Here is a 26210-nt window from a genome sequence, read left to right as displayed (position 1 = left end):
TAAAAAGACAAACAAACAAAAAAATACCCTGAATATTATAAGGACATGGGGTGATGACTCAAGGCAGAAGAAATAAAATAAGCATCATATTTACCTACAGAAGGAATGAAGAGAACTTAGGTCTCCTGAATGAGTCCTTTTCTCTCTATAAATAGCCTCAGACTTGTGCAAACCGATCAAGCTCTTGGGTGCCCCTGTCATTGTAACTCCCATTCTCATGCCTTCATGTGTGAATGATACTGTTACCTAAAAGGAACTAGCTCATCTTTCAGAGAAGTAATAAAGTGGGGCCCCTCCTCTGCACGAATACTGATTACATCTTATTCTTTCTGTCTGGTCAGACTTTCCTATGAATTTATTTACATGGCTCATCAAATTTATTTTAGTTGGTTGGTCATCCATGCAGAATGCTGATTTTTATTTCTTTTTTTCTTTTTTTTTTCTTTTTTTTTGGCCGTACCTATGAGATATGGAAGTTCCTGGGCCAGAGGTCGAATCTGAGCTGGAGCTGCAACCTATGCCACAGCTGCAGCAAAGCTGTATCCCTAACCCAGTGTGCTGGGCCAGGGATTGAACAGACAGCTCCACAGAGACAAGCTGGATCTTTAACCCACTGCACCACAGCAGGAACTCCCTAGAATGATGACTTGATGCAAAGGAGCACTTCTAAATGGTGATTATTTCAGCATTTCTGTTATATTTGGATTCTTACTTGGGATATGTCAGAATCTGATACCCTCACTAAGAGGACTAACTACAGGCCTTGCCCAGTGTTGACAACCCCTCACTCAGGTATGACTTGTATAAAGTCTTGGCATGACTCAGCACACATAATCTACAATTAATCTTCAAGCATATTCTTTTTATAGTTATAATTAAAATAACAGGCAAGCCTAGCTTGTTTGCCTGGGACAGTTGGGTGCAGGAGGCAGAGAGCAGTCTCTGCAGGTGTTTCTGCCATGATGTTGCTTTCATAGGACCCGATGGAGATTCAACTGATTATACCGAAAGGGGTTCAGTAAGGAAAAAAACTTCATATACTCCAATTATGCACACACTTACATACACCAATTTCTCCAGTTTGTTGTTTAGATTCAGTGCAATCGCACTCAAAATTCCAGTAAGCTCATTGTTTTTGATATCAGCAAATGGATGCTTAAATTCATATGAAAATGCAGAGCCACTAGACTAACTGAAATAATTTCAAAAATTCTGAAAATCAACATTGGAGGACTCATTACACAATTTCAAGACTTATTATAAAGTTATAGTAATCAAGACAGCGTGGCATTGGTAGACAGAGTGGTATTTGGGAAAATCTATACAAACCTATCCATGGAACAGAATATAGAGAGCCTATAAATAGAGCCATACAGATAATGCCAACCCATTTTCCACACAAAGGGAAATGTAATTTGATGTAGAAAGGACAGTCTTTTTAAGAAACAGTGCTGGGAGTTCCCGTCGTGGCGCAGTGGTTAACGAATCCGACTAGGAACCATGAGGTTGCGGGTTTGGTCCCTGCCCTTGTTCAGTGGGTTAACGATCTGGCGTTGCCATGAGCTGTGGTGTAGGTTGCAGACGCGGCTCGGATCCCGCGTTGCTGTGGCTCTGGCGTAGGCCGGTGGCTACAGCTCCGATTCAACCCCTAGCCTGGGAACCTCCATATGCCATGGAAGCGGCCCAAGAAATACCAACAACAACAACAACAACAAAAAGACAAAAAAAAAAAAAAAAAAAAGAGTGCTGAAACAACTGAATGTCCATACTGCCAAAAATGAACTTAGATTCATGATCTGCAGCTGGTAAAAATCAGCTCTAAACACATCATAGAAATAAATATATTTTTCAAGATGTTTTGAAAGAATTCCAGACAAAATATTTAGGTGATTTTTGTTGACAGGGAAGAGAATACCCCTTAAGGGGGAGAATGAGTTTCTTGGAGTACACAAGCGTAGCTAGAACAAATGGGAGAATGAGGGTGAAGTGTATTAAAAAAGAGAAGAGGGACATAGGGATCCCATGGAGAAGATTCTGAGATTTGGAGAGGCAAAAACCCTACTCAGTCAAGATTGGGAGAGATATCTAAACGGCAAAGGGAAAGTTTGAAAAAAAAAAAAAAATGTTTGCTTGGATTGTATGAAACAGAATTATCATAAGGAGTTCTCTCAGAATCCTTTGGCAACTTGTATTTAGAGACAAAGCAAATTTACAGCTTGTGTTCTTTTTTAGTACCTTCGACTATCATTTTAGGTTATATTTATACTTTTATTATTTTAACCTTTTAATTATTAAATAAGACACCCAAAGAAACACTATAAAGTAAATTCCTATATAACTCTTTCTCAGGACAAAAAAACCACCAAAAACAAACAAAAGAAACCTCTATCCTTTTTCATAGGTAACCCCCCCCCCCCGCCCCGCCACCGCCCCTGGAAAATGTAACTTCTGTCTCTGGAGAATCACTTCTCTCTGTGTATGTTTTTATAGCCCAGTTTCTTCATCTGCATGATGAGATTGGTAATAGTACCTATCCCATAGGGTTGTTGTAAAGATAAATAAGTTAAACTACCTCAGTTTGCTGGTACCTGGCATAGAGTACATGTTTACTAAAGATTGGCTATTACGGGAGTTCCCGTCGTGGCGCAGTGGTTAACGAATCCGACTAGGAACCATGAGGTTGCGGGTTCGGTCCCCGCCCTTGCTCAGTGGGTTAAGGATCCGGCGTTGCCGTGAGCTGTGGTGTAGGTCGCAGATGCGGCTCGGATCCAGCGTTGCTGTGGCTCTGGCGTAGGCTGGCGGCTATAGCTCCGATTCGACCCCTAGCCTGGGAACCTCCGTATGACGCGGAATCGGCCGTAGAAAAGGCAAAAAGACAAAAAAAAAAAAAAAAGATTTCCTATTATTAGTGTGGCGCTCACAGAGCAGAGCTGAAGTAAGCATTACTTCTGAATATAGATATAAAAGAGAGGACAGTCTATTGAAAATGATATGACGAGCCCAATTAAAATGTCAGTTCCACGGTTGACAAATGATTTTAATAAGCCTTTTGCAAACTTAAGAGAATCATGAAAGAAAGTTTTTCTATCTCTGTAACTTTCCAGAAAAAAAGAAAAAAAAATCACCTTCGCTGGAGATACATTCAAGAACACACATTTCTTTTTTCCCTTGAGACCATGATAAAAGCATTTGTTGGGGATGGCTGGAGATGGCTTCTTAATGTAAGGAGCAGAACTACAGTTTTCCTTATCTGATAGCAAGGAGAGAAGAAGTTCAAACTGCAGAAATAGCAGATCTCACTCTTCAACGACTTAATAAATGGGATTCTGACAACATGCTGCAGAGTAATCTCTTTTTTCAGGGTACTTATAATCCACATGCAGAGTTTCTCTGGTAACTTGGATCTAGAAGGACACTAACGGGTGAGTTGATTACTTGTGGCCATGTAAGTAATTAACTTGAACTAAATAAGCAAAGTCTTGGGAGGAAACAAATGCAGTGCAGCTTTAGGATATAAACTTTATCTAAGTTTTTCCTAAGCTTTGAGCCTAAAAACCCTCAGGAACGATGTGGTGATATAAATACAGAGTCTATAAAAACTCGATGTGACTAGTTTTGGGAAACAAAGTACTCTTCCTGCCTTCAAGCATTTTTCTATGGGGGAACCTCCCATCATTTATTTAATTGGGTGGGGTGTTAGGTAACTGTAGTTACTAGAATTATGTGAATTTTGTACTTTTATGTATATTTGGGGAAAATTACCAAGTGAAACTGATCAGTAGCACTTAAGTGAGAAACTTGGAAGGAAATTCTTTAAATAGTTAAAGAATGACCATAGTTTCAGTGACGAGAGGACAGAAAAAAATGCTACAAACGAAAAATAGATTCAAAATAAGTGCAGAGGAAAAGCATGTGAGTAAATTATTTCCTTCTCCCTTGCTGTGAGCCTCCATAGACATGTGGTATGTGTTGAAAATATATTTTAACTAATGGCTTAAGAATAAACACTAATTAACAGCTGGTTTTATTTTATTTTTTATTGCTCCAGAAAATAAGATTTATTTTGAAATAACACACTTTATACTACTTGTAGCAATGAAGAACAGCTGATTTTAAAATAGGCTTTATTGGACTTCCTGTAATGGTGCAATGGAAATGAATCCAACTAGGAACTATGAGATTGCAGGTTCGATCCCTGGCCTCACTCAGTGGGTTAAGGACCTGGCATTGTTGTGAGCTGTGGTGTAGGTCGCAGACATGGGTTGGATCCTGTTGCTGTGGCTGTAGCCTAGGCCGGTGGCTGTAGCTCTGATTGTACCCCTAGCCTGGGAATCACCGTATGCCACAAGGGGAAGCCCTAAAAAGGAAAAAATAAAAATAAAATAAAATACGCTTTATTGTCAATAGTATAGTCTAAGAAATTTTTGGTTTAAGGAAATGCTAAATTCAAGGAGGATCTGGTTGTCCACTGAGAGTGGGATGACATATTCTAGAAAACAAGATCAAAGTCAGAAAAATACTGCCTATTTTATTGGATGAATGTATATTAAAAAAAAGGGACACACTCTTATAACTCCAGGGAGATGGCCAGTATTGACCAAAATAAGGTAATTTTAATTCTGAAAAAGACATAAGGGTGGAAAGGGTTTTTAGAGCAATGAGGCAATTCCCTCATTTCACAGATAGGAAACTTATGAGCCAAGAACATAAATTTACAGATGTCAGAGGTGGCAATGTTAGGGCATGTCCCCCAATATTTTCCTCTACCTACTTTTTTCACATGGCCAAGGCCCGAGATACCATGGTAGTATTCATGCTCGAGAGAAGCATGAACCTATTCCTACAAAAGTGTGTGAGCTCTACTTGTGTTACCTTTTAGAGCTGGCTTATTAACGATGGAATTCTAAACTGACTGGATTTATGGATTTTCATTTATGCTTTAGCTTAGCTTATAGTTCTGTGTTTCCATTTTCACATCTTTCATTTAAATTTGAGGGGCTGAAATGGGATAGCGGCTCTCTGAGGAAGTATCTTGGTTTTGTCTGGAAGATCGAGAAATGTGTGCAAACTTCAGAGTTGGGTGAGGTAGGGTTAATGTTAAATTTATCTTGTTGCTTTGGTTTTTTTCCTTTTGAGAAGTTATAAATGCAGGCAGTGGAGTAAGAAAACTCATATTATAAACCTGTTTTTCTATACACGAGTTGTGTTACTATATAAAAATTCGTTTGCTTCTATAAAATAATTTAAGCTATTTCTTTTCTTCGTGTACATTCATTTTAATACAATAGTATTGTCATGTTCACACTGTTGGTCTCTGCAAAATCTTCCTCATCTGTGATGAAATTTTTCTCAGAACCAATCTGAATTCTATAAAGCAGGAAATATTTTCCTAGGTTTCCAAACTGAAAAACTTTTTTGAAAGAAACTGACCAATTTGCAAAGATTATCTCTGAAGTTACAAGCTGAAATTAAACCTGTAACCAAGGGTTGTCCTGAAATTATAATTAATGACTGAATTGTACTCATAATTTTTAAAGACATTAAAATATGTAACAGTTAATCATGGCAATTCTATGTGAAGAAACTGAATCAAGGGGAATTGTCAGGTAGGAAGGAAATTACGTATAGCTAAGATACGGAGTTTCCACTGTGGCGCAGCAGAAACAAATCCGACTAGGAACTATGAGGTTGTGGGTTGGATCCCTGGCCTCGCTCAGTGGGTTCAGGATCCAGCGTAGCGGTGAGCTGTGGTGTAGGTCACAGACTTGACTCGAATCCCGCATTGCTGTAGCTGTGGCTGTGGTGTAGGCAGGCAACTGTACCTCCGATTGAACCCTTAGCCTGGGAACCTCCATATGCCTCGGGCATGGCCCTAAAAGAAACAAAAAAGGAAAAAAGAAAAAAAAGTGTAGCTAAGATTCAAGTAGTATTTTTAGTAAACTCAATAAAAAATAGACAGATTGATGAACTGGCTTTGCTTGAGGACCTTCCCAGCTTTCTTGACTTGGAAACTTAAAATTATGTAAGAAACTTAATTCAATATTTCAGATATATGCAATGAATAACTCAAGCCAGTAGTATATTCAGTATTATTATTTTATTCAAATTCAAGTAAATAGCCTTTCTTATGTATTGGCTAATATTACTACCGTCTGATTTTGGGAATCATCAGAAGCGATTTCTCAATAATTTGTTCTTAAATTAATTCAAGTTCTTCAAGTTCCATCTCCATTACAGTGTGATTATTTGTGATGTGGGTAGCAATGTTACTTTAATCAGTAATAGGGAGAATTGGAGAGGATATCTAGATAGGGATTGATTAAGAAGCCAGGTGTGGGGTTAGGGCTGAAAAATATGCTATGAAAGTGCAGAGATCGTGAAGATATAGCTTAAAGATCAAGCTTAAATTTTTAAACATAAAATTATAAGTATTTGATGAAACACATTGTTAGTAAATCAGTGCCATCTTTTCAGCAGCATCTAAGACTGTTGTCAGTTCATCAGAGTCATTTATGTCATCTAAGGCAGATGTTGATCACGATTTGCTGGAAGATTTAAAGGAAATTAATTAGTATATGTTGACACAGAGTCTTGGCAGAGAGCATTTAAATAAATACTCGAGTTTTTATTCTCTGAGACAGTTTAATGAGTTATATTAAACCCAGTTAGCATCTTGAATATCATTCCTCTTCTCAATAAAAATTTCTAAATACAGGCTCTTGAATTATATCATTTCAGGTGATATATATATATATATATTCTGTCTATCCTGGACCATGGAAAAAAGCAATAATGTTACTGTATTTATTCTCTTGGGACTTTCCAAAAACAAGGACATTGAAATCCTTTGCTTCGTCTTATTTTTACTTTGCTACATTGCCATTTGGGTAGGAAACGTGCTCATAATGATTTCTATCATATGCAGTCGGCTCATGGAGCAACCTATGTACTTTTTCCTTAATTACCTTTCTCTCTCCGACCTTTGCTACACCTCCACTGTAACACCCAAACTAATGACTGATCTACTGGCAGAAAGGAAGACCATTTCCTACAGCAACTGCATGACACAGCTCTTTTCCACTCATCTCTTTGGAGGCATCGAGATCTTCATCCTGACAGGGATGGCCTATGACCGCTACGTGGCCATCTGCAAGCCCCTGCATTACACGAGCATCATGAGCAGACGCAGGTGTAACACAATCATCATAGCCTGTTGTACTGGAGGGTTTGTGCACTCTGCCAGTCAGTTTCTTCTCACCATCTTCTTACCGTTCTGTGGCCCCAACGAGATTGATCACTACTTCTGTGATGTGTACCCTTTGCTGAAATTGGCCTGCTCTCATACACACATAGTAGGTCTCCTAGTCATTGCTAATTCAGGCCTAATTGCCTTGGTGACCTTTGTCGTCTTGATGTTGTCTTATTTTTTTATACTGTACAGCATCAGGGCATATTCTGTGGAGAGCCGCAGCAAAGCTCTTTCCACTTGCAGTTCTCATATCACAGTTGTAGTCCTGTTTTTTGCACCTGCATTATTCATTTACATTCGACCAGCCACAACTTTCCCAGAGGATAAAATGTTTGCTCTTTTTTACACCATCATTGCTCCCATGTTCAACCCTCTGATCTACACACTGAGAAACATGGAAATGAAGAATGCCTTGAGGAAAATTTGGTGTCATCATACACTCCTGGAAGGAATGTAAATTTTCCGAAGCTTTTCTGTGTTTTATGCTATTGTTCCCTGAGTCTTCAATGATAAATAAGATCTATTCTCATCACCCTCTGGACTTAGTGCTCTGAGAGAAATAGACAAACCAGAAGTTTATCCTCTCTGTTGCTTTATGCTTCTGCACTGGCACTTCATCAGCAAAGTGAGCATTATTCTTATTCTTACCCTCTTCCATCTGACTTATTCATTAATAATTGTGATCCTATGATACAAAATAACCTGATGATATTCTAAAAATTTAAAAAACTCTATCACCTTTTGGCATTGACTTGAAAAAAATAAAATAGATCATGTGCTTTTTATACCTTAAAATGCTCAGAAGCTGAATTAAATATTACCTTCAATTGTTAAACTTTTACTCAACTATAAATACAGAAAATTTCATGTATCATATAGGCACCACTTATGAACTATCACAAACTGAGCAGTATCATGTAATCAGCAACCAGATTGAGCCAGAAATTCTAGTATTCCAGAACACCCCCTCATGCTCCATTAAAATTACTGTCTCCCAAAAATAATCAGTCTTCATCTCTAAAATTGATTAATTATACCTATTTTATAATGGAGATTATACTCTTGTTTTTGCCATTATTTATTTGTAGGACTCATTTCTCCCTCATTTCTCCTGTTTTCATATGTCTGATTGTTGTATTGATTGATAGTATCTCATGAATATTTGACAATTAATTTATCCATCTTCTTGTTGACAGGTATTTGGGTCATTTACCCTTTAGAATTATTATGAGTAGTACTGCTTTGAACATTTTGTAACATGTCTTTTTGTGAAGATATGCCTTCTTTTGTTTCTTTTTAACATGTTTTCTATCATGATTAAGACAAAATTTTGACATAGTGGTTGTGTTGTTGTGTTCATAACTTTTCTAATACATTACTGACATAAATAAAACATAAATAAAAATTATTGTGAATAGAAAAACACAAATGGATGGAATAAAAGGTTTAGAAATATGTGAAACTTCTAACACTTTTAGAATTCATCCATTGGGTCTGGTTTATGTTAATCAAATGCAAAGCAAACTGTTAGTCACAAGGGTAAAAAAGAGAAAGCTTTTGGAATAAATAATTTATACAATGGCGCTCAGGAAAACTCACAAATAGAGCATTAGATGATGTTAACAAGATTAACATATCAATACTCACCACTTGGAAGTTTTAATATGTAGGATATTTACTGGAACAAATGAAGTTGATTGTCATGGTAAGTAAAACCAGTAAAAATATTTATTTAGATCCTGAGGAAAAAATGTTTTAGTCTTCCTCCAAATAAAGTCAGTGGTTCCAGATAAAGAAAGTGTGTTCTGAGAATATGTTAGCGCTGGAGTGCCATGCACACAAACACACACGTATGTGCACAAAAACACAAAACAGGAAAAAAAAATTTACAGAGACTTCTATTTCTGGCATAATTAGATTAAATTCTCTTGAATTGAAAATCAAAAATGAAAGAGAAAATACTTAATTTTTGTCCCAAAGTAATATGATCATGTTACTGAAAGTGGCAACCAGCTGCTTGCCACTCTAAAGCCAATAAAGAGGAAAGGAAAATTTGCTTTTGTTTGGAGGCTGGCAACCTGGGCAGGGGGCTGGGGATGGTGGGTTCCTGTCTGAAGGCCAGCTACTCCCACTGACATTCGGTGGACAAGGGCTTTTAAAGGGAAGTTTCAGGCGTGTATAGGCAGAGGGAGTGGACTACATGCAGAAACAGCACAGTTAAGCTGTGACAGTCATGTTGAAATTGGTCATACAGTGGTCTGATGAGTGTCATCTTGATTAAATACAGTTAGTCTCCAGTTTCAGGACTGATTTGTTCCAATTTCTTTGAGGTCAGTTCTCGTAACTGTGGCAGCTTTTGTCATAACTACCGTCTGGTCATCATGTCGTTAAATGTCTTCCACCTGGTAGGCGTTTCAGTCTCCATGAAACAGCTTACAGACTATGGGCTCTTGAGGATGAAATAAAGGTCCTTGACTCTGCTTAATGAATAAACCATTATTGTTGTGTCCTTTTTGACTGCTTCCCTTTGCTTCTGCATTTTCTCACTATTCTTTGGCTAAAGCTTTTCTACAAACAAAAGGCAGGCAGAGGACATGGTTGGAGGGCAGGACCATAGGGTCCTGCTCTGTTTCAATCACATAACAAAACAAACAAACAAAAAAATAGACAAAAAACCTTGAATATAGGAGAAAATTATATTGAAGATAGATACCTGAATAATATGTAATACAAAGGCTGCCTTTATGTAGTCATCAGACACAAATATAAATATATTTATAAAAATAAATAATTCAAAAACATGATATGGGTATGTGAATCTCAAAATTGTCCAGGGTGTTAAATGAAATAATGATAATAATAATAAAATGAAAAGAATATTTTAATTTGAAAGTTGATGCATAAAACAGAGTACCTACAATTAAGAAAGATTCGGTAAATGGAATGTTAGATATTAACAAATTTCCAGAGCACAGAATTAGACAAGGAGATGGAAAATATTAAAAAATATCTTAATAGACATTATCAATGAAGTAGAGGGAAGAAACATGTGTATCCAACTCCATGGTTTGGGCAACAATGAGAAAAAAAATATTTAAAGAGATAAAACAAAGAATGACACAGCAACACAGTGGTCCTAGAGAATATCATGCTAAATGAAATAAGTCTGAGAGAGAAAGACAGATACTATATGATATCACTTAGATGTGGAACCTAAAAAAAATAATACAGATGAATCTATACACAAAACAAATGAACTTACATAGAAAACAAAGCTACGTTTTCCAAAGTGGAGATAGGAGTGGAGGGACAGATTAGGAGTATGAGAATAACAAATTATATACATGAAATAATTAAGCAACAAGGATTCACTGTATTGTACAGGCAATCCTATTCGATGTCTTGTAATGATATGTAATATTGAGTCCCACCAGATGTTTCACAGCTAGTGTGAACCTTTTCATTTTCCAAAAAGAAAGTTCACTTGGTTTGGTTACTCTCTTTTCCTTTTTCTTGAAAAACCCAATCTTCCATTTGAGAAATGGAAATAACTGTGGAAATAACACCTTGGAACCTAGGGGAATAAGGTGCCAGCTAGTTAGTAGTTTTATTGTGAAGTGACTCATACATCTGTGTTGCTTGTCCATGGTTATTATTGGGGCTCTGCATCTCTCGCTTAGATTCTTTTTGTTCCCCTCGGAAAAATAGAGACCTTCTCTAAAGGAAACCATGTGCTTCATCAGGGCTGCATACGTTTCCCTCCTGTTTTGCAAAAAAGAAACTTAGCTAGAGCTGGAAGAATTTCCTGAGCTTCCTTGGGTGTAAGTAAAAATATTGCTTACATACGTATGACTGGGTCCATAGTCTATGTAGCAGAAATTGACACAACACTGTAAATCAACTATACTTTAATAATAATAAAAAAATTTTAAAAAGAACTCTGCCCTCTAGGGACACAGTGCTCAGAGCCTGGCTAGTTCAAAAGGTGAAAAGTAAATTTACAGCCTGAAAATTCCCAGGAGAACTTAAGAGTATCACCTCGGATGACTGGTTAGTGATTATGCTGTTTCTTTTTTATAAATGCTTTTGGGAAAACAATTTTTTCCAGCCTTCAAAGGCATCAATTCTTACAGTCCACTTCAGTTTATATTTAGCTCTACCAGAGAAAATTTCCTGCAGGCATCAGTATAAAAGGGATGACTCATAGGGAGTATAGGTGCACAGGCCTTTAGCAGGTATGTAAAAGTGTTCCTTGTTTAGTCTTGATTCAGATCAGGTGAAAACAAATTATATCTGCAACCTTAAGACTAGACTGTATCCCTGTGGAATGGCTATATATTTCTCTGTGAATTCTACATAGATTCAAGGGTATCTAACTCTTGATTTCCCTTGCAAAACAACAGGATTTCTTCCAGAAAAGCAATCTTGAAGATATTTGCAGAGAATTAATCTAGCTTGTTTGAGTCACTAGTTTATAGTCTTGCATTTCATTTCAGGTTTATATGCCAGCGAAAGGCTATAGCACAGTGGGTACCAAAGGTGGAGAATGCATGAAGCAGGTATTTTCCTAAGGAGCCAGAAATTAACCTGAAGGCAACTCAGAGGGAATCATCCTGATATTTTTTTGTTTTAGTCTAATTACGTGCTGTTTGCCATTTGTTCTCTCTGTTATTGTGAGGCCATCCTTTAATCATGATATAAATATCTGAGTGAGTAGAGCATGCTTTATTGATGCTTAGTTTTAATTGTATATTACAAGCTGAATTTGATTAAGGGAGAATTATATTATCAAATGTTTGAAATGTTTAGGTTCTCTGTGACTTCTGAATATCTAATCTACAGAGAACTACCACCTTTCAAATGATCATCCTTGTAAAATAGATTAGACTGACTGGGGCCAGTTAAGGTAAGTTAATTGTATGGAAAGGAAATTTGTCTTGTGGTTATGTACTAGGTACCATACTAGGGACATTTACATGGTAATTTCGTGCATGTCTCATTATTTCCTTTAACTAGTTATCAGTATCACAATTATATAAGGATTCTGAGATACATGCATGCAGGTCAAATGTCCTTTCCATGGAATTTTTTAAGAAACTTGAAAGAGGATACTTTGTTTCTTATTGTAAATTCTTAGTAAAAGTCTTTGGAAAGCAAAATATTTAAAACAATTGTTGGAACCAAAGTTTGTTGACTGTCTAAATTTACGCTGGATGATAGGGCTTCGCCTTTTGTTAATCCATAAATAAATTCTGACGTCGTGGCAGCTTTTATATAAACCCAAGTATTAAAAATTGAAGTGAAAAATTAGCTGGTCATCAGGATTTATTAATTCACCTAATGGCAAATGTGTGTATGTCAGAAACATCAAAAAACTGATAGATTCCCATTGGTTGTTTACTGTTATTTACTGATTTTGAATTGACATAATTAATTAGTTTAGTTCTCCACTCTATTTTATACTTCTCAGCTTTTCTAATTCTTTTGGTATTGCCTTTATAAAAGCCACTTACAGTACTTTCTTTATATATGATTTAATGTTTTGAAAATTTTCCTTTAATCAAAGGAAGGTCATTTTTTCCTTGACTATCATTCTATCCCTTCAGTTTATTTATTGGTTTGTGTTATTGTTAGTATCTTAGCAACATTTAATTGATAGCTACCATTAATTTCCTTAACATTATTTAATTAACAGTAAATAATTAATTCCTTAACAGTACAAACTGGGACATTAAAAACTTACTGTGACAAAGGTGTTATGAAATAATTTGAAATCACAGAAATGCTAGTCTACACCGTAATTCTTATAACTGTAAAAGTGTGTTTTTACAGTGATCTAGCATTATCACGTATGTGCCATTTTGCAGAGCATCTGAAGTATAGATTCAAATAGTTCCTTCTATTTCTGTCCTCCATGATTTGCTGTCCCCTCTGCTTTCATCCAAAGGAGGCAGTGCCAGACTGAATGAAAATCAGATTTAGTTTCTATGAGTTACTGTTTATTAGCTTTCTGATTTGGGATATTGGTTGAATTACCTTTGAGCAGATTCTCTTGCATCGAAACAATGAATTGGGTCATCTTTCTGTGCTTAAGTCATTCTAATAATCATCCTCCTTTTAGTTAATGATTCTCTTTAAATCAGCTTAGATTTATTTAAATGGAAATTATAAGTCATTGAGACATCTCTTATAACTGCAATTGTGAAAATATATTTTTAAAGAACCAGAAAAATTCATGCATTATATTCAGGTATCTCGGTCTGTAGAAAATACGATAAGATCCATTGTCTTTTGTTAAAAAAGGAGATTAGAAAGGTGAGATATTAAAGATATAATAAAGTCAAGTCAAAATCATCTCCCTCATGTCATCATATATACTGAACTAAGATGGTACTTAAATGTAGTGTCATGTCTATTTATTAGCCTAAATTATCTCATGTAGTAATATAGCTGTATGACTTGGGCATTGTTGGATTTGTTGATCTTTGCATAGTTTCATAACAAAAATTTATGTATTTTAAAAAGATACTTGGATATGGTCTCCCTACCTGATCTAAAAATAAGGTCGAAGTGCCGTCTGGATTTTACCCAAGTCCCCATCAGAGTGAAGAATAGCATTTATGTGGGATCCCCTCCATGGAGACCTTCTTTCCAGTCTTGCCTACTTCACATCTTAAAAATTATGCAGAAAATGATGTAAACAAATTCATTAAACGATCTCTCATTCCTGCAACAAATAATACTTAAATGCTTACTGATCATAAGATATCCTTTATTGTCTTTTTAATATCTATTACTGAATTGCAGTGCCTACACAGTAAACATATAAATATGTAAAAATATATCAAAGGTGCAGAGTTCAAACACACTTGTGCAGTTTAAGCAGTTTTCTTTTTCTTTTACCTGTCATACCACTAATTTTAACAAATGCACATTTTACCACAAAAGCATTAACTTTAACACTAAAAAGGTAAATGGAAGAAATGCAAAAACTTACAATTGTTTTTATGAGATTAATCTTTGGCAAGCCTTCTAAAATTTATAGTTACATATTCCATTACCATAAAAGAGACTCCCAGGTACATAAAGTTATTTGTTTCACTCACGGCAAATTAAATCATCTGCATTGCAAATAAGTTGTCCACTAAAGCAGTTAAAAATTCAGGTAAATACATCATAATTTTATTTATATTCCTTGTACATATGCATGCAGAAAATACAGGGAAGTAGTTTGCATCCTGTTGGAGAAGGATAAATGACATAAAATGAAAATTTTCTATGTAGGAAAAAAAATACATTTAACTTATCACTATAACACACACCCAGAAATAATGCAATAAATGTTCATTTTTCTCTAAATATTATCAATAATATTCACATAATTTTCCCTTTCCCTTTAGGAAATAATAATATGCTAATCATTAAATTTTAAAACTGAGGAACAGTAACTAGAACGCATAACTAATTTTACTGATATAACAGTAATTTTGGGTAGAAATGAAAACTACTAGGGAGAGAATTTCTCTATAATTCTCAAGAACAAATAAAATCAATAATAATACTTTGTGAATTTGCTTTCCATGGTTTGTTAATGATTTTACATGATTATAAATATTTCCATCGAAATGTCCATTGTTTTTAATTTTTTCTTTTAGACACTCAACTATTTTTGGATAGCATACAAGAAAATTAGAATATGAAAAATTCGAGAAATATATCAGAGTTCATTCTTTTGGGCCTGTCCTCTGACCAGAAGATACAGATATTTTGCTTTATGTTGTTCTTATTGTGTTACGTTGCCATCTTGGTGGGAAACCTTCTGATCCTTGTCTCCATTCAATGCAGTGTCCTTTTTCACCAACCAATGTACTATTTCCTCAGCCACTTATCCTCCATGGACATCTGCTATACCTCCTGTGTGACACCCAAACTGATAGGTGACCTGCTCCCGGGAAGGAAAACGATTTCTTATGGTAACTGCATGTTGCAGGTCTTTTCCTTGCACTTCTTGGGAATGATTGAAATCTTCATCCTGACAGTCATGGCCTTTGACCGCTGCGTTGCCATCTGCAAGCCTCTCCACTACATGGTTATCATGAATAGGACAAGATGCAATCTTCTGGTCTTGGCTGCCTGGGCTGGGGGGGCTGTCCATTCCTTTTCTCAGTTCTCGATGGTCATCCGTTTGCCCTTCTGTGGCCCCCGTGAAATTGATCACTATTACTGTGATATTTTCCCTTTGCTGAAAGTGGCCTGTGGGGATACCCACATTACTGGTGTCCTTGTGGTTGCCAATTCAGGGATGGTTGCCTTAGTAACCTTTGTTCTCTTGTGTGGGTCTTATGGCATCATATTGTTTACCTTAAGACATCACTCAGCTGAAGGAAGGCGCAAAGCCCTCTCTACCTGTGGGTCTCACATCACCGTGGTGGTATTATTTTTTGGACCTTCAATCTTTGCCTACCTCAGACCCCCTACCACTTTCCCTGAGGATAAAATCTTTTCCCTCTTTTATACCATCATAGCTCCTATGTTCAATCCTTTAATCTATACTCTGAGAAATACAGAGATGAAAAAGGCCATGAGAAAGGTTTGGTGTCCAAAGATGTTTTCAGAAGGAAATCATAATTGATTTGTCCTACTCAATATGCCAAAAGTTTTATGTGGAACTAAAAGGAGACTTGGAATCAGAGAGCTCTCTTAGCTTTCTGGTCATTGAACACAAATTATGTATTTTAGAAATGTTTGAGAAGGTGAGCTGAGAATTATGGGTCAAGTGACATTTTCTCTAGTCCATAATGACTTGAGGTTTGCTAATATTTAAATGCTGCTGGCCTAAAGCAATGGTGGCTGTGCCAGTTGTGAAGCTAGAGAGAATTTTAAGAATCATTCACACATAAACTTGAGGACAAAACCAATTGCTGACACTCTCTGGACATACAGAAAGTTAAGAAAATGTACATTCATAAAAACAGATTTATTCAGTATCGAGCTCTGTTTGGTGAACCAGTTGTGAAATTTTTGCCTCTCAGCTCATCTCACGCTATCCTTCCCTGTCCTGTGGTAAGAGAGTGTGGTGAGCATACTTGTGGAGCCTGTCAATAGAGGACTCCACAGTTAAATTGCAAGAGGAAAGCTCTTTCCTCCTGGTTCTGGCGCTTTTGTTTTGTTTCCTTCTGGGTTCGGCTCCACTTCCCAAAGCTATGCCTGGAGGAGGTAGCGGCATAGAGACAGTGAGTTTGGGATTAGTAGATGCAAACTGTTACGTTTAGAATGGATAAGCAATGAGATCCTATGGCATAGCACAGGGAACAATATCTGTGTCTTGGGATAGAATACAGTGGAAGATAAGATGGGAATAAGAATAGCAAAAATTGGCACGACATTGTAAATTAACTATAATTTTAAAAAGAAAAGGAAAGGAAAGGAAAGGGGAGACAAGAAAAGAAGAGTTTGTATCGTGGCTCAGCTGTAATGAACCGACTAGTAACCATGAGGAAAGTGTTCAATTCCTGGACCCACTCAGTGGGTTAAGGGTGCGGCATTGCCGTGAGCTGTGATATAGGTAGCAGACGGGCTTTGGGTCTGGTGTTGCTGCGACTGTGGCCTAGGCCAGCAGCTACAGCTCTGATGTGACCCCTAGCCTGGGAATCTCCATATGCCATGGGTGCAGCCCTAAAAGGATGAAAAGAAAAGAAATAGGAAAAGAAAAAAAAAAAAAGGAAAGAAGACATGCCCAAGCACTCAATTCCTCAGTAAGCTCATGGCCCAAAGACAAAACTGGTCACCGCCTCACTGCACCATCCTGACGCTACTGGAGCAGACATGTGTAACCCGGGTCTTGTGGCTCCCTGTCCACAACGAGGCTCCTACAGCCTAGGCTATATTCAAATCCTCACCCCGAGACATCTCCCAGCCTTCATCCAAGAAAGTTTTTTGTTTCTTTTTTTTTTCTCTAGGCTCCTCACTAGGGTCCATACACACCTCAGCCTCAAACAACCCTGCATCAGCTGGTTCTCTCAACTTAACCTCTGCATATCTTTCTGCCAACCTGAGCCATTCTACCCTCTAGACAAACTTTCTGCTTATTCTTTGACTGTGGCAGTTCTAGCTGCACCTCCAATAATACCTGTTACTCCTTCTCCAAGTTCATTTTTTAGTTACTCATCCTAAGCCTTAGGTTACTTTTAATACTTTTAATAGCATATAATAAACTGCACCTATTTAAAGTATACAATTTGATCATTTTGACAAGCGTATACACCAGCGAAGACATCCACACAATTAAGATAATGAAAGTTTCCATCCCTCTAAAAAATTCCCTTTTACTCATTGTCACCTACCTCCTCTCCTTTGCTGGGCTCCTTTTCCCTGGAAACTTGATTTGCTTTCTGTCACTGTAGATTAGTTTGGGTTCTCTAGATATTTACGTAAATTTAATCCTACAGTACATATTTTATGTTTGCTAAGATCTTTCAGCAGAATTATTTTGAGATTAATTAATGCATCAATTGCTCATTCCTGTGTACTGCTGAGTATCCCACTAGATGTAAATTCTGCAGACTATTCACTGTGTTCTGGTGGATAGCAGGGCTGTGTCCAATTTTTGACTAGTACAAATAAAACTGTTCGATCATTCATGTACAAGTTGCTGGGTGGTCATATGCTTTCAGTTCACCTAGAAGTGAAATGGCTGGTCTGATGTAAATGTATGTTTAACTTTTCAGAAGCTACAAACTGATTTTTCAGAAAGGATGTATCAGTTTACATCCCCACGAGAAGTTTAAAGTGTTCCAGATGCTCTTCAGCTCTTGGGATGTCACTCTTCTCAATTTTAGCCATTCTAAAAAGTGACCTGACATCTCATTATGGCTTTAATTTGCATCTCCTAACAACCAGTGGTGTGAAGCAAATTTTTACCCACTTATTTGAGGTTCAGATATCCTCTTTGACATTCAAATTTCACCTCTTTGGTGAAGTGTATTTTCAAAGCTTTTGCCCTTTTTTAAAATTTTCATCTAAGTTGTTGAATTTTTAGGCATAAAGTTATTTACCTTATTTACTTTGCTTTTTTTTTTTTTTTTTTTTTGTCTTCTTAGGGCCGCACTCAAGGCATATGGAGGTTCCCAGGCTAGGGGGTGAATCCGAGCCCTAGCTTCCTACCTACCTAAGTCACAGCCACAGCAACGTGGGATCCATGCTGTATCTGGGACCTACAATGCAGCTTGTGGCAATGCTGGATTCTTTAACCCACTGATGGAGGCCAGGGATCAAACTTGCATCCTCACAGATAATAGCTGGTTCTTAACATGCTGAGCCACAACAGAAACTCCTACTTTGCCTTTTAATACCTGAAACATTTGTAGTAAAGTCAACTTTATCATGCTTGACATTAATAATTTGTATCTTCTCTCGTTTTCTCCTGGTAAATGTTTTGCTTTCGTTTTTCCGTATTGTATTTTTCTTTTCTTTTTTGATTTTCACTTTGATCTTTATTATTTCCTCTCTGGTTTAGTTATTCTTTTTCTAATCTTAAGATGGAAGCTGAGGACAAATTTGAGAACTTTATTTTCCAATGTAGATGCTTAGTGTGATAAATTTCCCTAAAGATACAGCTTTAGCAGCATTTCACAAACTCTGCTGTATTTTATTTATATTTTAATATACATCAACTACTTTCTAATTTCCCTTTTTGTTTCTTCTTGGCCCATGGTGTTATTTTAAAAAGTATTGTATAAATTCCAGTTATTTGGAGATTTCTTAGATTTATTTTTTTACTATTTCTAATTTGATTTCATTGTGGTCAAAAGAACAAACTTTAAAAGACTAAACTCCTTTTAAACTTACTAAGATTTTTTTTGTGGTCCAGAATATATCCTGATAAATATTCTGAGTATATTTGACAGTGACGTGAATTCTGATAGACTTGGAAAAAGTATTGTATTAAGACAATGAAGTCAAACCATCTGGAAGTTCTGCTTAAATCTACTGTATCTTTGTGAATTTTATGTCTGCATATTTCATTACTGACAAATTAGTACTGAAATATTCAAACATGTTGTGAACTTTTTTATTTTTCCTGAGTTTTTATTTTTTTATTTTTCCTGAGTTTCTATAAGTTACTGTCTCATGTATTTTTATTTTTTTAATTAAACATTTTTATTTTTAAAACAAATTTAGTCAAACCAGTTGTTCTTGTGGACAAAATCAATTTCAGGGAACTTTTTTTCTAATTACCAAAAAAATGTAATTTGCAAATATAAATATATTAAAAATCAGGAAAAATTATACCGAGTTACTCCCAGAAAAATAGATTGGTGACATCTTTCCCACCTTGTTGCTCTATATTTTACAGTTGGATTCAGACTATAAAGATAATTTTGTTACCTCAGTTTTCATTTAAATTATAATGTGAGTATTTTTCATGTTATTGAAAACTCTTTAGGAACATAATTTTAACCATTTTAACAATTCTGTAATATTCATTTACAAGATTTTCTATAATGTACTTAACTATTTCTCTATTGTTGGATATTTAACTTGTTTTATATATTTTAATTTTTAAATTTTTGTACTTGAAGAATTAATACTTCAGTAAGCATCATATGCATAAATCTTTATGGATAGCTGAGATTATTTCTTTAACAAAATATTCCCAGGAGATGAACTGCAAATTTAGAAAATATTAATACTTTGATATATATTTCTAAATTGTTTCCAGAGAAGTTATATCAATTCATACTCTCTCCACTAGCATAGACTAAACCAGTAATTTATACATTCATTAGCATGAAGTATTTTTATTAAAAAGCAAAATATGACTGATTTGACAGACAATAAATTATATTTCATCTTGGCTTTAACTTATATTTCTTTCATTACCAGTGAGTGTGAACATTTTACTGAACTATTATCCTTTTTACTTTGTAAATTGTCTTTTCTTATTTCCTTGCTATTTAATTCAAGATTTCAGTAGTAATATTTCTGTTGTCAGAAAATCACTATTATTGGGTTCATGAACCTGTACGTAGTGATGTCTCCTTGATGAGTTGATCCCCTTATCATTATGTCATGGAATGTTTTGTCCTTAATAATATTCCTTATTCACATTTTCTTTGATAATTATAAAAGTCTCCTCTTTCTTTTCATGGGTATTAGTATTATTTACTTTTTTTACCCTTTAACTATTTGTATTATTATTTAACTCTTAGCCTATTTGTATCTTCATATTTAAAACCATTTTCTGTATCCATATGACAGTTGGGTTGTGCTTTTTATGTCTAATTTGGCCATATTTGCCATTTAATTGCATTGCTCAAATCCTTTCCATTAGTGTGAATATTGATAAGGTTGGGTTTGAGACTGTATCCTGCAATACGTTTCTGTTCATCCTATTTTTTTCTTCCCTTTCTTTGGTCTTCCTTGTCTTGGATCAGTTGAGTATTCTCATAATTCTATTTTATCTTTTTTTATTAGCTTCTTTGTTTTGTTATGTCATGGTTGCTTTAGAGTTTATAGCACAGAACTTCAGCTGTCACAGCTCAGTGTGAGAGTACAGCACTGATAGTATACTACGATGGTCTTACCATAATATGCTTCCATGTTTCCCCTTCTGTCTTTATGTATTGTTGCCATACATTTTATTTCTACATATGTTATCTAACAAAGTATATTGTTATTCCTTTGAAAACAGTCTGTACTCTTGAGCAAACTGTATCATCTTTAGATTTTCTTTTTCTTTTGTTATTTTCTTTCTTTGCTTTTGAGCAATGGGGGGATAATTTTCATGAAAATGTATTTTTAAAAACTTAGAAAATGCACTTCAGTTGTTTAATATAGTTACTCACATAGTAACTTCTAAATGTTTGTAAGTATTATAATTATTTTACTAAGTAAATTGTCCTGATAGTAATAGGATGATTTCCTGAAGTCTTACATGGCTACATGTTATGTAGATTATTTTGTTCAAAAATAGAGAGGCCACCTGAATTTCAGTGCCAGATGATTCTGGGTCAATACACCTTGCAGCAGTACAGCTACTCAAAGGAAAGTGCCTGATAATAATTAGAATAAGAGTATATGTATTTTGTTGGTTTCTGGCTTCAATAAACTCTTTAATACTTTCCAAAAAAAAAAAAAAAAAGTGAATACTGTTCCAACCCACCAATAGGAAAGATAACTTTATTTTAAATTTCAATTACTTCAATTTTTTTCCCCTTTGTCTCTCATAGCCGAACCCCACATTGCCTCAATTGCTGTTCATTGCCATTGGTTGTGGCTACTGGTCCAGGAGAATAGTGAGGTGACAGGTCACTGACTTTTATGACATTTTATGTTGTTTTAGTCATTACTCTTTTTGGAACTCTGAATCTCTTTCTGATTTTTTTCTACCTTCTCCTCTCCAGAAATAAAGACCTTTTCCAAAGTAATCCCAGGGTCCCGAAGGGTAACCCAAGTTTCCTTGTTCTTTACAGATGGAAATTAGCCAGAACTGGCAGGATTTCTTGAGCTTCTCTGGATCTGAATAACAGTACTAGCCACTAGAGACATAGTACCTGGAGCTTGCCTAATACAAAAGTGAAAAATAAATTTAAAGCCTGAGAATTCCCAGAAGGCTGAGGAATAAAACCTTGGACAACTGATTAGTGTTCCTGGGTTAGGAGGATCCTTTAAGAAATGCTTCTGGAAAACCATTTAACTTTCAAAGTCAAAATATTTCTATGGTTTCTTCTCAATTTACATTCGGCTTTTGTAGAGCAAGCTTCTTTCAGGCATAGGTATGAATAGATGACTCTTAGGGCATATATATGCGTGCTGCTCTAGCAGATATTTCAAAATATTCCTGTTTGCTTTTGAGTATGAGCAGGTGTCAGTGAGTTGTCCTCATTTAAAATGCCAGTCCATTTTTTTGTGGAATGAATAAAGTTTCTCTGTTAACCCAGGATAGTTTTCAGCAGTATCCAAATCTTTACTTCCTTTGCAAAACAGTGGGGTTTTTCTTCCTGGAAATTCAAGAAAAGCAATACTTGAAGACATTTTTAGAGAATTGACCTAGATTTGTTTGAATCACTGCTTTATAGTGATACATGTTATTTCAGGCATAAATGCATATGAGAGGTTAGCAGATTGTGTAACTGAAGGGGAGAAATATGTGATCACGGCATTTTCCTGAGTAACTTAAAACTCACTTGAAGACCATCTACACTTTATGTGCAGGTAATTGTCCTTAATCTTTGTTTTAGGTTCACCAGATTTATTTGGCATTAATTCTTTTAAGGATATATACTCTGATGTGGTATAAAAATATTCAAGCAAAAGTTTAAAAAGGTTTTTTTTTTTTTTTGCATTGTTTAGTTTTGATCGTATATTACAGCGTTTGTATTTTGGATAACACATTGAACATAATGAAAATTTCATATTGTCAGTGACTTCCCAGCCTCTAATATTTGGAGAAATTCCTGTTATTTAAATGAGCAGTTGCCTAGAATTGTCTAGATGCATCAACTCAGATAAAGTAAGTGTATGGTTAGGCACTTGCTGATTACACCAATAGAAGTGTGTATATTTAGTACATACAGGAGGTCTTACTTGACCTATTGGAGAATGCAGTTTTACAATGCTGATGGTACCTCATGAATGGTGAACAGGAATGTTAAGCAATGACACAGAAAGGTGCAAATTGATGTTTTTATTTCATTTTGGTTGCATAAAAACATATTGCTTATTTAAAATTCAATATTAAGAAACTTCTTAGGTAACCAGTGATATTGCCAGATTGATTTTATTTTGCCACCAAACATTATCTATGTTGAAGTTTGTTTTCATTGCCCTCTTAAACTCTATGTACCAGTTTTGATTTTGTTTATTTCAAGTAATTTCATTGGAGTGTTTGTATGATTATGTCCAAAGAAAGAAGAACATAAGGAAAAGCTATATTGGAGTTCTCATGGTGGCGCAGCGTTAACGAATCTGACTAGGAACCATGAGGTTGTGGGTTCGATGCCTGGTCTTGCTCAGTGGGTTAAGGATCCGGCATTGCCGTGAGTTGTGGTTTAGGTCCCAGACACGGCTGGAATCCCATGTTGCTGTGACTCTAGCATAGGCCGCCATCTACAGCTCTGATTCGACCCCTACCCTGGGAACCTCCATATGCCGCAGGTGCGACCCTAAAAAGACAAAAAAAAAAAAAAAAAGGAAAAGCTATATAATTGCTACATACTGTCCATTCTTCCTGGGAATCTCAGTTCATACTTGTGAATTCCTTTTTGTTTCCCTGACAATGTGTATACATCACAGTTATAAGTGCTGCAACTCAGGCTTAAAGAGCTTCACTGTATTATACAAGTAGGAACTGCTTGTGTGAATGGGAAAATCCAAAGAAGTCCTATTTATTCTTGTTAAGATTTCATTACAGAGAGTAGCAGAAGGTAAAATGTATAAAACGTTAAGAATAAGATGTAGCAATTAACCAAATTCATGCTGAATGATTGATTATATACCCTAAACTGGAAGGACTTTTTAGACTTAAATGTTCATCTTCTGTATAAAACTTAAATATCAGTGATTGAATCATGAAAAGCAGCCATACTTAAGTTTAGATTATTTTACTTAATGTCAAACATCCACATCTTGGACACATTCAGGTGACCGAAATTCTTTCTCTAGCATCAGAAGTTTACCAATTTATAGACAACTCTTCGGGGAAAGTGGTTTGTCCTCTATTTTATTTTCCTCTTCATTTCTAATTTTGACTTTATTGCTTTTGTAACATCATTTGATTTTTTACTTAATTTTTTATTGATTTTTTATGTTTATTTTAAATGTTTCAACACATGTCATTTATTCCCCTCACTACAATTTCTTTCTCCTAAAATTGGTCACACTGTCATTGCACTAATACCTCCAAGACTGATGATAACTGTTTTTTATAAGTGAAAGCTGAAATATTAGCATCAGTCATGGTCAAATTGAAAGCCTTATGTGAAGTGATTTCAAAGCAGAGATGAGAACACCAGACATCTATGGTTTTAATCACTATGCTGTATTCTCTCTGGGAGTCTGTCATCTTTCATGAGATAAAAATGATAATTCCTTCACTGCTGTCTGGTCTGGTACATGCCCTTTCCCCTGTAGAAGCCAAGGCTAAACATAAATAAGAATTAGAAGATGTAGTTTATAAGCTCTACAGTTTCTATGTCTACAGTTTCTATGGTTTGGAATATGCACTTAGTTTCTCTTAAACTATTTCTTCTATACTGAAAAGCATATAGTTGGTTTAAATGAGTATTTTAATTCTTAAGTCATTTAATAACTAGACTTGTTATTTAATAATTTTAAAAGTAGCTCAGTTGCGCATGCATTCATTTAAAGCAAGGCAACGTAGTATTTTCATAAATGAGTCATTTGCAACTGCAATTGTGACAATATCTTTAAAAATATAAGAAAAACATTAAATGTTATGGAAGTAGTATGCCTTAATGGATATAGTGACACAATATGATTAATCCTTTCCCTTCTTAAAAAGCCAAAAGCATGGAGCTAAAATTGGAAACGGAATTACTCTGCAATTCTTGTTGTGGCTCAGAGAATTAAGAACCTAACTAGTATCCATGTGGATGCGGGTCTGATCCCTAGCCTCACTCAGTGGGTTGAGGATCTGGAGTTGCTGCAAGCTGCAGTGTAGTCTGCAGATGTGGCTCAGATCTACCTTTGCTACGGCTGTGGTGTAGGTGGCAGCTGCAGCTCCAATTCAGCCCCTAACTTGGGAACTTCCGTATGCTGTAGGTGGGGCCCTGAATAGTTAAAGGGATTGGAGGATTTACTCTCACATTGTATTATACAATGTGCTTTAAAGTCCTGTCTGTTTACCAGCTTAAGAGATTATTAAATATCACTAGCAATACGGCTACGGTATTGAGAAAATACTGAAAGTGTTCATCTATACAAATTGCCATACCACAAGCAACGTGTTATTAACAATCTGTGTCTGTGGGGCCCAGACATGGCTGCACATCTGATCTATGAGTAAGGTAGAGAACCATGGGGATACCACCTAACTCCTCACGAATGACCAGAATACAACTAGGAAGCATGTACTCTCGTTAGTACATTCTTTCATACCCTTCATGTAAGTCCTACCCGGATCATACCCTTCATGTAAGTTGTACCTTACAGTTCCCATTGTGGCTCAGTGGGTTAAGTATCCAACTAGTATCCATGATGATGTGGGTTTGATCCCTGGCATTGCTCAGTGGGTCAGAGGATTCGGTGTTGCTTCAAGCTGTGGTGTATGCCACAGAGGCAGCTTGGGTTTGGTGTTGCTGCGGCTGTGGCTTAAGCTGGCAGCTGCAGCTTTGATTTGACACTTAGCCCGCTGGGAACTTCCATATGCCCCAGGTACGGCCCTTAAAAAAGACCAAAAGAAAAAATAATATTTGCAAATACTTGCAAAATATAGCAGCTGAGTACTCTCTGACCACAAATTTTACCCTACTGTTACATTGTGTGACATCATTTTTATTCGTTTTTGGTATCCATAATTTATTCCAGCAGAGCACATAAGTTGTACCAAACTCAGTACACTTGCTCATTACAACTAGTGTTTTTCATTTATTTTCACCATTAATTTTAAAGATCATAGAGTTTACCTTGAAACATTCTTTTATACTAAATTTAAATACTAGAGATACATACTTTTTCTGATTTTTAAAATGTCAGTCATTAATAAAAAGTCTAATTTTAGTCTTTTAAACTAAAAAGTCTAGATTAGTCTGAGACCTACACCACAGCTCATGGCAATGCCAGATCCTTAACCCACTGAGTGAGGCTAGGGATCGAACCTGCAACCTCATGGTTCCTAGTTGAATTCGTTAACCATTGAGCCACAACGGGAACTCCAAAACAATTACATTTTTAAAACTTAATAAATGGATTTTTATTATCAATAACAGATTATTTGAAA

The 26210-nt window shown here is 35.8% G+C and overlaps 3 protein-coding genes across 3 annotated transcripts in view; all 3 read left to right on the top strand.

Moving 5' to 3' along the window:
• Nucleotides 1-26210, top strand: part of LOC146405189 (olfactory receptor 1165-like) — a 458625-nt gene that overhangs the window by 353376 nt on the left and 79039 nt on the right. The gene's annotated exons all lie outside the window — the stretch shown is intronic.
• On the top strand, nucleotides 6686-9128 carry LOC146405198 (olfactory receptor 4P4). Its single transcript, XM_085015192.1, has one exon. It carries the CDS (start codon nucleotides 6777-6779, stop codon nucleotides 7704-7706), a length of 930 nt encoding a protein of 309 aa, XP_084871318.1. The 5' UTR covers nucleotides 6686-6776; the 3' UTR covers nucleotides 7707-9128.
• Nucleotides 14946-15881, top strand: LOC146405197 (olfactory receptor 4P4-like). Its single transcript, XM_085015191.1, has one exon. The coding sequence runs from the start codon at nucleotides 14946-14948 to the stop codon at nucleotides 15879-15881; it is 936 nt and encodes a 311-aa protein (XP_084871317.1).

Source organism: Sus scrofa, chromosome 2, assembly GCF_054392235.1.
Source record: "Sus scrofa isolate SSC_HxYL_T2T_F1_AM1 chromosome 2, Sscrofa_HxYL_maternal_Yorkshire_Landrace_v2.0, whole genome shotgun sequence".
NCBI lineage: Eukaryota > Metazoa > Chordata > Mammalia > Artiodactyla > Suidae > Sus > Sus scrofa.
Note: the sequence above shows the minus strand (reverse complement) of the source record. Positions and strands in the feature narration are given on the sequence as shown.

Bases quoted from the DNA above. Each gene is read 5' to 3' on its own strand.
- LOC146405198 (XM_085015192.1), top strand. From the start codon at position 6,777: ATGGAAAAAAGCAATAATGTTACTGTATTTATTCTCTTGGGACTTTCC.
- LOC146405197 (XM_085015191.1), top strand. From the start codon at position 14,946: ATGAAAAATTCGAGAAATATATCAGAGTTCATTCTTTTGGGCCTGTCC.